Source organism: Telopea speciosissima, chromosome 5, assembly GCF_018873765.1.
Source record: "Telopea speciosissima isolate NSW1024214 ecotype Mountain lineage chromosome 5, Tspe_v1, whole genome shotgun sequence".
In the NCBI taxonomy this organism is placed as follows: domain Eukaryota; kingdom Viridiplantae; phylum Streptophyta; class Magnoliopsida; order Proteales; family Proteaceae; genus Telopea; species Telopea speciosissima.
In genome coordinates this window covers 8323473-8340532 of record NC_057920.1, presented here as the reverse complement: position 1 = coordinate 8340532, position 17060 = coordinate 8323473, and the positions used below count along the sequence as shown (strand labels likewise).

The 17060-nt window shown below is 38.6% G+C and overlaps 1 protein-coding gene across 1 annotated transcript in view; it reads right to left on the bottom strand.

Annotated features, from left to right (window-relative positions):
- Positions 1-17060, bottom strand: part of LOC122661973 (pyridine nucleotide-disulfide oxidoreductase domain-containing protein 2) — a 74690-nt gene that overhangs the window by 7431 nt on the left and 50199 nt on the right. Inside the window, exons 8-15 of the mRNA XM_043857498.1 lie at positions 14969-15056; positions 14013-14057; positions 13837-13911; positions 13563-13631; positions 12548-12660; positions 12224-12336; positions 5717-5796; positions 4846-4966 (exon numbers count right to left, since the gene is read on the bottom strand). Of these exons, the coding sequence (XP_043713433.1) occupies positions 4846-4966; positions 5717-5796; positions 12224-12336; positions 12548-12660; positions 13563-13631; positions 13837-13911; positions 14013-14057; positions 14969-15056 (704 nt within the window). The remainder of the gene's footprint in view (positions 1-4845; positions 4967-5716; positions 5797-12223; positions 12337-12547; positions 12661-13562; positions 13632-13836; positions 13912-14012; positions 14058-14968; positions 15057-17060) is intronic.

The following is a 17060-nucleotide window of genomic DNA, read 5'->3' as shown; positions in this document are numbered from 1 at the left end:
TTGAATCAATCCTTGCTTTATTTCCAATTAACTTATGGTTGAAGTGTTTTGGCCGTTAATTACAAGCCATACTCAAAAACTCCATCCAAATGCTGTCAAGTGAATGAATCTCGTTTTGCTATTCCAACTTATTTAAAGTCATAGCAGTTACACATCACTTTGGGTAACACCAAACATATTGAAATAATGAATTTTCAGAATCCATGTTAGAAGCTTTTGCTATTTCAAGCAGCTGCCAATCTGCCTCATCCACCTGTCTTTTATCACCACAAAACAAGGTAGGTTTCTATTAATCACAAATCCATTCCTTGAATTCCCCCAAAAGTTACGGGCTTAGCTTGAAGGGAATATGATTGAAATTAGGGTGGTTGAAAGGTCTGAAGCTTCATCAACATTGGAAGATGAATAGAGATTGAGGCATGGGATCATACCCGCTGAGAGGCAAGTGTGAATCTCATTTTATGACCATGGACTACAAGGACACAGATCGGGATGGAGATCATAGGGCTCAAATAAATGGCTGATTCTAATCCAAAGGTCTTTAATGATTCTCAGCTACTCGCCTTAAAACTCATCTGCAGAAACATAGTGATCTTGTGAAGGGGTAATGGCGAAGAAGAGGAATTCAAATCTTAAAATGCCACTCAGAATAGGAGCCTCCAGTTGATGCCACATGGAGATGGGAAGAGGCAGCTGTGAAATGATATCAGTGAGGAATTGGAACCGGAAATGGTAACATATAACAACTACCGTTTGGAAAACAAGGAAAAGGAGCAGCACATACATATAATAGTACAGTACATCAGCAACAACAACAGAGGATTCAGTGGACCAAGAAGAGCAAAAGAAAAGATTAAATAATCGGATAATGGCCCAACTATGCATTGTCCACATATCCCAGCCCTGAGTTAACTCACCAGCCAGGTTATTGGCTGATCTTACCCTCCACATAAAGGAGATGTTACTTGGCGGAGCGGAGAACCTAGTTTCCTTGTGCAAAAGGTATTTTTGTTGAGTGCATTAAATCCTCATCAGAATGGACCCCAGCCCATTCATGTCAACAGGAGGGGGAATAACTTAAGTGAGCACATGCAACTAGAGAAAGAGCCAAGAGGAAATTACTCGAGTGAGCCATGCAATAAATTGCCAGATGGAATGAGAGGATAATATCAGATAGAGGTCCAGATACCTGTAGTAGGAGAATTTTAGTTACTGCGAACAATATAAGAGGACAAAGGAAATTCAAACTATTAGATACATGGTTTTGGAAGCAAAGAAAGCAAACTGTCAGATTGTCAACCTTGTAATGGAATCGATTAAGAAAATAGGTATGAGAGTACATTGAATATTGGTTTTTACTATAGACTATTAACACAACAAACTTAACAGACTTACATTTCAAGAGGAAATTGCTGAGAGCCAACAAAAACAGGAAGAAGCAGTGATTACACACAAAGGCACCATTTGGGTATGGTATAAGGTGGATTGTAATGAAGCAAGGCAAACAACTTATGATCCCTTGAGTGTGAAAAATGTCATACAACCAAGGCCAGAATCCAAATTCAAGGGGTGACAAGGATGGTGGATTTTTTTTTTCATGTTTTTTAATTGACAAGGGATAGACAGTGTGTGCACATAGCTTTTACAGCTGTTAGGAACCAGGGAATAGATCATCAAGAAGTGGAGACAGCTAGATACTTGTTTGGACATTGCAGAGTCTTCTGTCTTGATCTAGCTCAATATTGTCTTGGATGTTTCCTTTCTATCATAAATTTCGTGTTGACGGTTTCCTTACTTGCAATACTAACATGCATAAACTAAACCTAAATACATACACTTGTGTGTTTTGCCCTTCGTTTGACTATCAACATGCTATAAATTACCTACCATACAAAGAGGAAAGAGATAGAAAATACTCTTCCATAATCTAGGCAGCAACAGTCTCTAGTGACATTGCCTTTAACTTTTGATTATGAACTTGGATTACCTATTTTGGAGATATTTACAGACATGCCAAGTATAACTGATCAATTAAATTTATGAAGGCCTGTTCCAGTTTTTGGATAATGGTGGTTTGGTGCATAAGATACTCCGTGCCCTAAAACATCATAGCTGCTGACAAATTGCTAGAGGTGAGTAAAAAATTCAAGCTCTTTTTACTATAAGGAGCCAGTTATGCCAATTCTATTCCCTGAAAATTAGACTAGGGGGATGAATTGCATTTTGTAACACCGAGAGAGAAAGATGCAGAGCTAAGGGTATACACACGTAGGAAGAACGGCCAGCAGACCTTTGCTAAGGCCCTAGACCAGAACTTGGCTCATAAATTTAGCCATGGATTTGGTTCTGTTTGGGCCAGTCTTATGCTAGCATACGTGGGCCCTGCTTGGGTTGTTATTTTGTTTCTAGAAGTTTCTGGTGGTGCCCCCCCCCCCCCCAAAAGGACAGCTAGACGTGGAGCTGCTACAATCTTCATAGTTGCTATTTTATTTAGTTTCCATTTGATTTCAGTTTCTATTCTTGTAGAAGACTTTGAGTTATAGTAATACAAACTAAGAGTCCTTTTTTATTTTAGCAAGATTCTATTTTTTGTAATAGCGTTAGATCTTCTAAAAGATCCTAACTAACTTGGCAGCCAAGGAGAACCCACGCATAAGAGGGTTACTATTTTTATAGTTAGTTGGCTGCTTATTATAAATAAAGAGGAGAGGGCATGCTGCCCATGATTTTGGTGATTGAACTAATGCTCTCTTGTGAGATTATGTTGCTCTGGTGATTCAGTTGCAGACCCTAGGTGGTGAAACCTAGGTTGGTTGGTGGTGTAACTAACCATAAGCTTGGTGTTGATACCAAGTCATATACCCCTTTCTTCTTCTTTCCCTTCACTGTTCAGTTGATTCCAGCAAGTACCTTCTTTCTATCGTGGCCTATCCTTGGGTGATTTCTAAACGTTCAGTGTGTTATTCATCTTTTATTTCTGCTGCTATTACTCACTTTTCTGCAGGTTTTCTTCAGTTTTTTCTAGCCTACGGTACCTGTTTTACTCCATTCTAGTTCCAGGAACTGTGCCTTCAGTCCTACCAATCCAGCCATTGGATGAACTCTTTTTTTTGATATTGTCTTCTCTCTCACCCAGACGACCTTTGACTAGACTTGGATAGAAATCTGATAAAAAATTGTGAGTTATTGTTACTCCTATGGGTTAAGAAATTCTGGTTTTCTTAAGTTTCTATTTTCTGACCACCCTTGTTTCTTCCAATCTAACCATCAGTTTGCCTTGATATTCTCATATTCTAGACATATAATCCACCTATTAGGACCTTCGTTCAAACCTAGTTTCAATGGATTGTGAGATATTACTCTCACCATTTTCTGCCTAAAGTTTCTCAGTTTTGATTCACTGCGGTTCTGGTTTTCTAGTCTTTGTTTATTCAGCCTAGTTAACCTCATCAGAGAGAGGCTTCTATTAGCAGCCTAAAGAGGTCCTAAAGTTGTTGGAGTAAAGTGAAGTGAAGATTAAGGATGGGGATATGAGCAAGACACTGGATGCATTAGTCAGTGCTTCCTCTATCTCTATTTTGCTTAACAAAAAAAGGATAATGTAAGGACAACTCAATGATACTATATGGGGTATAGTGAGGATCATTTAAGGGTCCTGGGTTGTCTCTTGGAATTTCTCACAGTTGTGTTTGTCCAAGAAATAAGGAGAGTTGCAACATGAGACTACGGTGATGAATGTTGCCTAGAATAGTAGGTGGGTTTTAGGCCACTGAATTCGATTTATTTATTTATTTATTGGAAGCTGAAGTTGCTTCCAGAAATAACAAAAATTTCCTCAAACTCCTCACCTGAGATGGAGTTAGTCCACGTGGCAAGATTTTATGGTCTCTGGTCCCTTTTGCTATCAGCCTATCAAGAGTAGATTTGGAAGAATAGTTTGATGGTGAAGCTAGAGGGCCACATATAGGTGCAAATGTTGGTTTTTTACTGTTAGATATGGCTTGTGCTCCTAAGGAATTTTATGGCTGGACCAAGCCAAAGATTTGTGATCAATTTGACATGCTTAATTTCTTTATGTACATCTTTTTGAGTATGTTTGCATAGAGATTTTTGACAAAGATATACTAGATGCATACTTCTTTTGGATGCCCTGATGAGATAACTACTTTTTATTTTGTAAGGAGAAACCCCCGGGAGGGGGGGGGGGGGAAGATTACTGAACTTGAGAGCGATAAATGGCTTAAGCGTCTTTATCTTTCTTTATCAATGGAACACCTAACAGAATTCTCAGTGATTAAATCTCAAGAAAGAGACATAAGTTGACACAGTGCAAAGAAAATCCATGTAAAATAACTCCAATAATTTCAAAGGAGAAATGTTTCCTATGGGGGAATGTAGCGCTCACACCCACACAGAGGGAGGGGCGAAATGACCGCCCCGGCCCCATGAAAGACGGAAATGCCCACCCTGTTGATGCCTCCGCACGTGCTCTCATTGGCCCCCGCACGCATGCAGGGGCCACGCTCCCCCACAGAGAACTCTTCTCAATTTCAAATATCTAAAACAGTTCAAATGTTACCAGAACATCAAAGTAAATTTATATTATACTAAGGATCTAGATTAACAAGAAACTAAAAATTAATTCTACGTAATATCATATTGAATTTTCAATGAGGATTTAATGTTCTTAATCTGATGAATAAATTATTCAAGATTTCATATTCATTTCACATACTTCATGCTTCTTCTCTTAGCTAAATTCCAATTAATCAACAACAGTCAAAACTCAAAATTTATGGCTGAAAAGTTCCTGATATTGGTCTCCATCACTATGAATTAGAATACCTGTAAGACCGAACTCCCTTTCAAGGTCTGGTGGTGTCAACATGTCATATCCAATGATTGACGAACTGAAGCCAGGTGCATACTCATCTATCAAGGAGAAACATCTCTGAGCAAAGGACTCCTGAGCATGCAGTCATTTGTTAGTTAACCTCATATTGGAAAAGTAAGCATACCAAAAGCAAGAGTACTAACATCTGCATCAGGATCAAACACTAATAAGACTTCCCAGAGGGGGGGTGTTTGGTCTGGCCCATCCTAAACTAAGCCTTTAAATTGGTTAACATTGCCATGAGTTTAGACCAATGTTTGATATCAAACCTTGCTGATTGAACCAGTTCACACATCAGCTGGGCCTCAAAATTGTTGATCAACCCTCCAACCCATTTTGTCAAAACCCTATGACTAGTCAAAAAGTTTTCAACATGGACAGTTGAAATGCTGAACCAGATTGGTCACATTGTGTCCCATCATCCTAACCAATTTAAGGATCCAAAATTTTATTCATATGCTTCACTAAAGTTCTGAATCCCTGTTGACCAGTCAACATTTTGTGATGCTAAACGGCTTGAATAGGATAATTATAATAATCACAAAGGTTAGTGAACATTGCCATGTGGTAAATAAGAGTAGATGTAGGTAGGTCCATGTAGCAGAAGATCTCACACACAACTCATTGGTCAACTTCAAGCTCCATGTGAGTTTATAACAGGAGTCAAAACATGGTTCAAACTTCAAAGTTCCTGACATATCATATGGTTAAAAATGTTAAATTTGGTGAACTTACAAAGTACACGTATCAGAACATTGGTTCACACCTCAAGTGTCTCTGTGTGTGTGCGTGAGCGAGAGAGAGAGAGAGAGAGAGACTCACTCTGAATGCAGAATCTTCCCAGCTTCCCTCTGAAGATTTATAGGGTGTGTATTGTATAAACAAGTTAATAACATGCTTACCTGCAAAAAGGAGGTCAAAACCACCATTCAGTATAGATAAGAGATTCATTTCTTTGTTGTTAAACAAGTACCGTGAGGGGGAGTGAATCATTATTTTTGTTAAATCGTGAGAGAGAGGGAGTTAGTTGAGTTGTTTTAGTCTTTGTTATTAAGTCTTTATTGTAATTAGACTCAGACTCTTAGTAGGATACTAGGTAATATAAGGACGGGGCTAGTTTAACGATAGAGCTATTCCATTTCCTATCGTGTTCTGGCTCTCTCTCCCTCTTCTCTCTTTTACACTTTATGGTACTGGGTTTCAGGTTCTTGGATTTGCTACATGGTATCAGAGCCATAAAGAAGAAGAAAGAAGAAGATACATATATATGTTAAAGTGTGTCAAAGTGTCTAGGTTCATCGTATGTGTCTAGATACATTGTGCACATGTTACATATGTTAAATAAGGATTGTGAGTCATCCTTAGCAAAAATTCCATACTTTGTAATCCCTTCTCCATATATAAATAAAGTGGTGGCCTTTGTCATTATTGACAAGCCAAGTAATCTTCTCATATTTCAACTTGGTATCAAAGCTATATAAATAAAGTGGTGGCCTTTGTCATTATTGACAAGCCAAGTAATCTTGTCATATTTCAACTTGGTATCAAAGCTCAATACCCTAAAATTTTTTTGGTTTTTTCTTTTCCACCACCACCAATGAGGTCCCACTGCCAGTTCCCAAGGCCCCGGCCTCTCTTGTCAAACATGGTTGACTGAACCATGTACCACTAACCCTCGCTGACCGGTGTTCAGTACACTGCTATTTCCGCCATCACTAATTGCCCCTATGGCAGTACCGCCCCTGTTGCCTGGCTTTTAAGCCCCATCCAGGGCTTCCCAGCCCCTGCCGCCATAACCCCGGCCTCCCAGCCCCTGCCCCAGGTCCCCGTCGCTGCTGTCAAAGGGTTGTTTGGTCACCGCCAGGCCCCTCTTTATGGCCTGCTACGTCATCATGCTATGGTAGCCCCATCACACATCTTATTATTCATTTCATTCTACCTTTCCTTCAGTTTGGTTGAGATTTCGGCACTATGACGGAGAGCCCTGTTACTACTGAGTCTTTGGGAGATCTTGGGGGTAGTGGCGTGAGCCATCTTAGGACTCATGGCCAGCACCCCACTCTCCATCCGGGATCCACAAAACCGAATGGCACTAATCATCTGGTATGGTCACGTGCATACCTCTTGACAGTCCGTGATAATAATTTTTCCTGGCTATTTGACTGGTGATACACCAATCCCTTCTGAGATTACTGCCAAGAACACCTGGTTGGCACAAGATGCCCTTGTCAAGTCTTTTCTTCTCAACTCTATGGAACCTGCCATTAGTTCCAGTTTTATGTTGATGAACTCTAGGATGTTGTGAAGCAGATTTATGCCCAGACTAGCAATTATGCTAAGATATACGAGCTTCGCCGCCAGGTTCGCGACACCTCTCAGAAGGAACTCTCATTGACTGCCTATTATGCTACATTGACTGCTCTCTGGCAGCAGCTGGATTTTTATCATCCCATATTGATGACCTGCACTACTGATGCTCTCACATTTCAGAAGGAACGGGAAATGGAACGTGTACGATTTCCTTACTGGTCTGAATCCGGAATATGACCAGATCTGTATTCAGATCCTCAGTCATGACACATTCCCTACATTACTTCAGGCATATAATCTTCTTCAGCATGAAGACCACCGTCATTCTATTATGATGCCTACTATGGTTCCTCCTTGCTCTGATTTAGTTTCCATACCTACCAGTACGGTCTCCATCTAAACCAGCTGCTGCTGCCCACGAGCCCGTTAAGTGTTGATTATTGTGGCCAGCCACGCCATACTCGTGAGACATGTTGGAAGTTGTATGGTCGCTCTAAAATGAGACAAGGCTCCACTCGCTCTCAGGCTCATCTCTCTGAGACAGTTGACAGCTCCTTACTTGCTCGTGCTCTGCCTACACCAGCTTCTACAGTGCCTTTCTCCACGGATCAGTTACAGGCTCTTCAGCGCATGATGTCTTAGTTGGGGACTCCTTCATCGACCCCTAGCTCTGCTCCCACTTCCCATCTTGCTCAATCAGGTATTTTCCATGTCTCTTCTGGTTCTAGTTCCCCTGGTTGCTCGATTCAGGTGCTTCCAATCATATGGCTAATTCCTCCGATTTATTCTGGTCTTACCTTCCTTGTTCGGGTAAGAACAAAGTGCATGTGGCTGATGGATCCTTATCCTCCATTTCTGGTAAAGGTTTTATCAAGTGTTCCTCTTCTATATCCTTATCATTAGTACTTCATGTTCCTAATCTTTGTGCTAACCTTCTTTCTATCGTCTTACTGTGGAATTAAATTTTTGTCTCTCTTTTTATTCCACTCACTGCGTCTTTCAGGATCTGGTGATGGGAGCAACGATTGGATATGGTAGGGTGTGGGACAGGCTGTATTATCTGGATCCAGCTCCTACCAATATAGCACCTCCTTTTTAGGCTCATACTTTGCGCTCTGATAGCCTCCTTCACCATGTTCACCAGTGGCACCGACACCTTGGTCACCCCTCTTTTCGTTCTTTACGTTTATTGTTTCCTAGTTTGCTTAAAAATTGTAGTCCAAAGAGTTCATTGTTAAACTTGTGAGTTAGCTAAACATACCCGGACATCTTATTTGCCATCTCTTAATAAAAGTGAACTTCCTTTTTCTATTATTCACTCTGATGATTGGGGACCTTCTCACATGTCTTTAGAGATGGTTTTTGTTGGTTTATCTCATTCATAGATAACTGCACCAGCCTCACCTAGGTTTACCTGCTTTGCCATAAATCAGAGGCATGTGCTTGTTTTCAATCATACCTGACTATGATCCGGACCCAATTTGATGCTAAGGTTCGGGCCCTTCGTAGTGATAACGACACTGAATATGTTGATCATCACTTTCGTCAGTTTCTGGATGCCCAGGGTATTCTATTTCAGACCTCTTGGGTGTGCACTCCAGAACAAAATGGCATCCCTGAGTGTAAGAACTGTCATCTTCTCAAGGTTGCTTGCTCTCTTCTCCTTACTATGAATGTCCTTAATCTTACTGTGGGGATGCTGTCCTCACTGCAGCCTATCTCATCAATACTCAATATGGTTCCCTCCAGTGTTATAGACTTTAAACTCCTATTAGTCGTCTCCCTGATCCTTCCCTTGCTTCCCATTGTTCCCCACCAAGTGGGCCAATTCCCCCATTGAGGTAAATCATGCCTAAAATAGGGTGGATGTCAAGTTTCAGGACCTATCTTGGCCATATGGCCACTGAAACACACCACCGAGTCAAAATGGGAATAAATACATCAACTCGTCGATCTCGGCAGAACTTGGTTTCGTGGCCTGGCGAAACCGAGACCTAAAACCTTGCTGATTGGCCCAATTCCCCTATTGAGGTAAATCATCATCTTGGTAGTAATGGTGGTGAGCCAGTTGACCAAGAAAGCTATCAGAGACTTGTTGGCAGATTGATCTCTTTTTCATATCCTACCCGACATTACATATGTTGCGAGGATTGTTAGTCGGTTTCTTCATAATCCACAGACAGCTCATCTTGAGGCAGTGTATCGAATCCTGAGATACTTGAAGTTCTGCCCCTGGCAAGGAATCTTATTCTCCAAAAATGGCAACTTCAAACTCAAAGCCTTCACAGATGCTGATTGGGCTGGTTCAATAGATGATTGGTGTTCAACTTCAGGCTATTGCACATTCCTCGGAGGAAATCTAGTTATTTGGAGTAGTAAGAAACAATTAGTGGTCTCTATATCTAGTGTCGAGGCTGAATATCAAGCAATGGCATAGGGTGTCTGTGAACTTGTGTAGCTCAAGCTTTTACTCAGTGATCTTGGGATGACCATTGAAGAACCTATGTGTCTTTACTGTGATAATAAGGCTTCCATCATTACTGCTCATAACCCGGTTCAACATGATTAGACAAAGCATATTGAGATCGACAAACATTTCGTCAAGGAAAAGCTTGAGCAAGGCTCTATCTACATTCCTTTTGTCACTAGAGAAAATCAGCTGGCTGACGTGTTTACGAAGGGTTTACATTGTAAAGTTTTTCATCCTATTGTATGCAAGTTGGGCATGCGTGATATATATGCACCAACTTGAAGGGGAGTGTCAAAGTGTGTCAAAGTGTCTAGGTTCATCGTATGTGTCTAGATACATTGTGCACATATTCCATATGTTAGATAAGAATTGTGAGTCATCCTTATCTAACATTCTATATTTGTAATCCCTTCTTCATCTATAAATAAAGTGGTGGCCTCTGTCATTATTGACAACCAAGTAATCCTCTCATATATATATATATGACACCAGACACCCTAGTCAATCAAGAGTGAAGAAGAACTAGGGTTTCTGCTGTTTCGATGGTACCTTGCTGTTTTGCTGTGATATATGCGTTGCTTTCTTTTGGAGAATGGTGTTATGCTTACCAGCACACCTCTGTTTTTGTCGTAAACTGATGCTACTGAACTCTACAGGTTGAATCCCCATTGTATGGGGGAGTTTGAAGTTCTGAATCTCTCTTCCTCTTGTACACGCAAGCTTTACAAGCTCCTCCTGCCTCTGCTGTGTTTTTATTGCTGCTACACTGTTTACTTTCCTGCAACTTACAATACAGCAGGACTGAAAAGGGGTTCTTCAATTCCCTCATCTCTAATCTGTCGGGCTTGAAATTCTGGCCATAATCTTCCTATCTGTAGGCGATCTTACTCGTAGAGTGTCGATTCCAAAGACCAACCCCACTATGAAGAACATATCCTACAATCAAAGCATGTTTTGAACTTTCGCCTGGACTTGTTGCAGGGTTTTTGTTTCTGGTCCATCTGCTGGCCTGGTTCCGGGTGCATAAGAGAGGGTTGGGAGTTTCCATCTTAACCCTAAATCGCTGATCGATTTAAGGCCTTGAGCAAGGGGCTGCTGCAATTGCAACCTGTTCCCTTTCCTCCTACTTGTTTTATCGCAAACCAAGATTGCTTAAATCTGATCTATATTGAAGGAGTTTGTACCGGTCAAACTTAATTTGGTGTGCACGAATGTTGTCAAAATCGCTCTGAATGAAAATAATTTTTTTAAATATCAAAACAAATAAATATTTTACTGCACTTTTGGTTTTTAGCAATGTTTTACCATATTAAGATTTATGGAATTTTTAGATTTAAGAAAACCCCCGGCGTTTAAAAGTTGAAAATTGCACCTACCTCCGAAAATCCAGTTTTTGTTCTTGAACTGGTGGGTTGACTTTTTAACCTTTTGGAATTTAATTTTTTTACTATTTTTGTTGGATTCAAATAGGGGGCTATTTGTTTATTTATGAATAATATCTTAAGTAAATGAAATATGTGTCTATCCTGGTTTCTGGCATAAATAAGTATGTCCTAATTTTGAGCCAGGCTTCCTCATGTTTCGATGGGCATAAGTGCCGAAACTTGCGAAATTACCAACATCTCAGTCGAAATAGGTCGAACCTGTCGAGTTAAGGGATTTTTTTAAAGTCGCAGCTAATCTCGTCTCGGTTTCTTGTGAAACTCAGATATATCTTGGTCAAAACTGCCAGTTTCAACCGAGATTTAGAACCATGCTCTCTCCTTTTCTCCTCCTCCTTGCTCTCTTCTTCTTCTTCCTTCCTTTCGCAGGTACTGGTTTCAGATCCTGTTTTGCTACAAGCATATTCATATGGAATAAATCCTTCAAAGATTTAAAAAAGAAAATTGCATGTCATGGTTAAAAAAATCTAATTATGCTGACCTTACAATTTTTTTCCATTGGATTCAATTGATATCATCCTCATTATGTATCAAAGGTACCAAATGGTATAGTACTTGTGACAATAAAATGTAGGATGTTAAGTTTCTCGTCAAGCATGGTACCAGTAGGTTGTACAATGCATACTAGAAGTATTACTTGGAACCTTGGGTTGAACTAGAAGGATTTCCTAGTTCTGAGAATAATAGTATTATTACTATTTTTCCTTTCTGTATCTGAAGGTACCTGAGCTGCGAGTTTACATATTTTGTCTCTCATATGTTATGGTTCTATTTTTGAGTGTCATTCAGAATTTAATTATCCTAGAGGTTTAAAAATTAAATTAATAGGCTGGAGTTTGCAAAAGAATTAGAGAACAGTACAATAGGTCAAGAAGTGGAGAGAGTTCACCATAGCTTTGGTAGACACATCCTTGATTTGTAGTTATTGACCATAGCTTTGGTCACATCCTTGATTTGTAGTTATTGGTTCTAATTTCTATTTTTCTTTTTAAATGTGATATTGTCATACTGGTATAATGTAATTTTTTTTTTTCTACATGATAGAGAAATCAAAACAAAACGAAAATTAGGGATTACAAATCCATCATGAAGATGAGTTTCAAATACCGGGAGGAGAAATAGTCTTGTCCAATACAGAAGGAATCGTCATCTCAATAAGAGGTCTCCGTGATGGTAAGCCATTCCAAGCATCTCGACAAGCTAAATCAATCTCCTCCATACTAGTAAAAAAGAGTCAATATATAAGATCATCTTAGATGTCAAGCAATAGAGGTCCAGGAAGCATACCGGGATCACAACAATGACAAAATTGGGAGACATATTTTGTTAGTGACAGTTACAATAGGTAGATGTACAACAGTGCAGCTGCATCCAGCGATGCTACAAAAATCGAGGAAGAAAATGTGTTTCTTTATTGGACATGTAGCACACCTTTCAGAACCAATGTGAATGGTACCCACATGCTGAGGGCCTGCCTCAAGAGATGGCTTGCAGCATTGGAATTGGGGCAATCTATTCACAGCTAAGTTAATTTTTGTTGTTCCCTGTTCCAGCAAATGACAGCCACATAAAACTTGGTAAAGCGGGTTATCTTATTGAACTAGAAACTAATGTCTTTTTTATGAAAGAAACTAATATAGATACAACACAACATACACTAAGGATCAAGAAGAAATAAAACCCTCTAAAATCAGCATCATTAAATGCATAAATGTTAGAATATCCATGCCATGCAAGAGGATCCGAAGAGAATAATATAAACTGCTAAAAGCCAGAACACAGGCTAATTGAATCTGGAAGGGTGGTGCTTTAACAAGTTAACGATGGTTCTCTCTCTCTCCTCTAACTGGCAGACCCCTAGGTAGTAAAAGGATTCTTTTACCATCCATCTGGGGTATTATATATAACATGGAATGGCTGATGATAGCCCAAAAGTTCGTAAGATCACATGGAGATACTGGCACCTTTGGAGTTAAGTGCCCAGATTTTCCAAGATTAACAAATTACAAAGGCTCAGAGAGCAGTGAACTGTACATCATCTCAAGTCTCCCAATTTTCTCTCTTCACCATTCATTGTATCCTTTGCCAACTTTCTTTCTTTGTCATAATTTGATGCATCAACTGACTCTTCTATTACACAAATCACATGCCAAGAGGCAATAAATAATGTAGTGGATTTACAAAATACCTTAGAAAGAGCAGTTAACGGTTAATCATTAGTACAATCAGATGCAAACAAAACAACCTTATGTACACATTCTAAACTCATCTCCCCTATTTAAGTAGTGCTTCATGCAGTTTTCAAGTATTATATTCTAGCCTTCTCCACTTGTTAGAGATTGAGTTTAAAGTAAAATTTTCTATTGAAGTATATGCATCACAGCTTAAAATCGGTGTCGCAAACACATGTGTGTGTGTGTATGTGGGTTCCAGAGAAGGATCTTACAGAGCTATAGTCTGTATTTTTTATAGCATAGTGAAATTCTTCAGGCAGAAAACTTTGAGGCACTAACTCCTGCATCAAAAGTGTTAAGCATGATCAAATTCAATCCAGTGGAACTCCGATAGTAGCAAGTTGAAAGTTTAAAGGAATTCTTGAGCTTTCTTTCAAAGAGAACATACAAATAGACTTTTTTCATGAGTAAGAGAACATACAAATAGATTGAAAAGTGTGAATGTGTTTCCAGTTGAACAAATATGCAATAAGTTGAAATTTTTACCATGAAGGTTCGATAAGGGGTTGCATTCGACAAAACAACAGATGAGTGCACCGGAGTTCCATCAGCCAGTAGAACCTAGATAGTTGCAAGCACATTCCCGTAGGATGGATATATCTCATTATTTTTAAGCATGCCTCAAAATCCACTGGCAAGAGCAGCTTAAAGAGTCAACTAACCCCTTCAGTTGCACCAGACTCGTCATTAATCATCAACTGGAGAACCTAAACAAATAAAAGATGAACAGTCAAAGGTAGTGCAGTAGGTAACTTAGTGGGAAAAAAAAAGTAGTGGTATAATGGTATATAAACTTCAGAAAGTACCATATTAACAGCTTATAAAAAATAAAGAGGCCTCAGTGAAGATTGAGATCTGAGACACGGGCATAATTTATCTACACCAATTCATTGTGATACATAACATGACAGTTATTATAAAAACTTACAACTAATGTTTTAGAATTGGTATTATCTCTCAAATAATTTTAATAATAAAAAAATGGAAATTAAAAATTTCTATGATCAAAGAGCCACTCCCCCAAGAAAAAAAGAAATGTATTGATGCAAGATAATTCTATTCTAGGGTGGGTTTCCAAAACTGACATGGTGGAAATCATTCCGGCAATGTCAGCTACATTGGTGATTAGGTGAGCACACACAAACTTGGTGGACATTAAGTTCACACATCACCATCATCATCTAATCATGTATGTTAATTTTTAGTCAAATTTGATATTATCACATCTCAAAAATATGCTTTGAGAAAGTGTTTCCCTCCTAAAGAAATAGGACCAAAGAAACAAGCAGAAAAGCCTTGAACATGGTGGGACACATAGTCAAGATAGGCCACCAACTTTGAGATGTGGCCAATCCACAGAATTCCCCTCTACCCAACTGTCAAAGTGGCTATATCACACCTCTACCTGCCAAAATTAGTGGACTGTTGTAAGTTGTAACAAGTTAGAGAAGCACTAGATTTGACATCATACACATCTGAAACCAAGTTAATGTGGAGTTTGTTGTAGGAAAGCATCTCCTTCCAGGATTTTAAAAAAACACTTTTATAAGTAAGTTTATCAAGAAAAAGATTTTAAAAAAGAAAAGTTAATAGATATAAGAGCAACGAACAAACATACCTCTGCATTTGTTACAATATGAGCCCCAGCTTCTCTAGCAGCATTACTTATTGCCAATGATACTGAGCCCATCCCACCTTCAACATATCTACAATAAAAATTGGTGCTTACCAATCTGGTCTTATCTAATTTTGTGAATACTAATAAATAAAAAAAACAGGTTCAATTAACTATATGATTGCTAACTACAAACAAATCATATAGGATATCATAAAAATTGCTCTTATTGCTACTATTGAGGGTCAGTTACAAGAATCCTGTTCCACCATTCCAGTCTCTACCCAGGACTATATCTACCCTAATATAAGTGTAAAATGACAACTTTTCAGGATTCATGCTAAAACGGGTTTAACTGAAGGTTTCCTGGCAGCTATTTACCCAACAAAACCCTCTTTTATCTGACTTAGGATAGGCTGGATGGCCAATTCAATAATGCAAATCAAGAATCTCTCTAATTTAGATGTTTAAACTTCAAATATGTCATTCAAGCAACCATGGAAAAATTACCACAGAAGTAAGCCTATAAAACAAAGCAAATTAGTATTCATCCTTTGTGCATACAACATCATATGAATCATAAATCATTTTTATCTAATAAGAAGAAAAGAATCACTAAGCGCTTGCATTTTTACAATGAATCACTTAATATTACCTCTTTCAATAATTCACAGAGATCAATAACTATGAAAATCTGAGGCCAATATACTTGTTTTCGTAAATCCTTCATATAAAAATAGTGCCAAACAAGCTGTGCTATCTCAAGATCATCCATTTTGGTTAAATGTTTCCAAATATGGTCATCGCCATTTTGTATTTCCCAAAACAAAATTGAAAGAAAAATAATTTAAAATGAAATTTGATTCTTGCAGTTTTCATGAAAAGTTGAGTGAAAGGATTTAAAAGTCACTAATATCTAATTAAAGTGACAGAGGATAGTTTTAGATGTATTATATATCTGGCTCAAGGAGCTTTTATGGGTTCATTAGATTCTGAAAAAAATAGATTTGGCTCCATACAGAGAAATCAATTCAGGGGCTGTAATAGCTGAGTCAATTACTCTATTATGACCAATGGCAGTTTGGAAGTTTCTTCAAAGCTAAAAAAGGCATCCCCCTTCCTCATTCACCCTTCTTGTTGAAATCTTCAGCTGATCATTCAAAAAGGTGAAGATAGGAGTAGAGCTTACTTATAATGGGGAGGGAGATGGAATTCTCATTGAGCCTTCCCTTGGATGGAGTACAACATAGACTCATCCTCTAAGGCAAGTATATACTTTATCATGGTTCCAATTTAGGGGTAATCAAAGTTGACAAAAGTGATCCAGGTGTCGGAAACAATTTGACAAATGGAAATTGGAAGCTGCTCATAATGATTACCTTATTTGAGAAATCAAAAACAACAAGGAAGATAGAAAGGAAACAGAAAGGAAAATAAATAGGAAACTTATGGGAAACATAAGCAACAGCAGGGTAAACAAAAAAAAAAAAGTATAAAAAAATTAAAGAGTGAGAGGAGAGAAAAAAGAACAATGTTAAAAGGGATCTAAACTCTTAATTGCTTGGCATCTTACCTTTTCGTGTTAATGTCGTGTTCAAATCATCAGAATTTGCAAGAAGTGACAGTTTTTTTTCAGAAACAATGAAGATAAATCACCAACAATAACATTACAACTCACAGAGACCTTTAGAACCAAAGCTCCACTAATGACTCATTACTATGGTCATCAATTGGGAAGAGAAAAGGGATACTTCCTGAAATGCATAGAAAAGGTATCAGATCTGATACGATCCTGATCAATTGGAGTTTTTAATTCCAATAAGCCTAAAAATGGATTTATTCATCTAATTGTTCACTATCAATCTATATTTGAATCTGCCACATATTTCTTTCTCCAACACCTGATTCCGCAGTAGGTTGGGGCACGTTCAAGTTTATAGGAATTAGGATAGTGTCAGAATATGATTTTGAAAAGGCCTTTGCTAGAGCAAATGACTTGCTGCAAAATGTAACAACCAATAGATGGCAATATAGCCAAGTGTACAAGGGTGATTAGATGAGAGAGAATTTTGATACCAAGTGGAAAAAGCCAAAT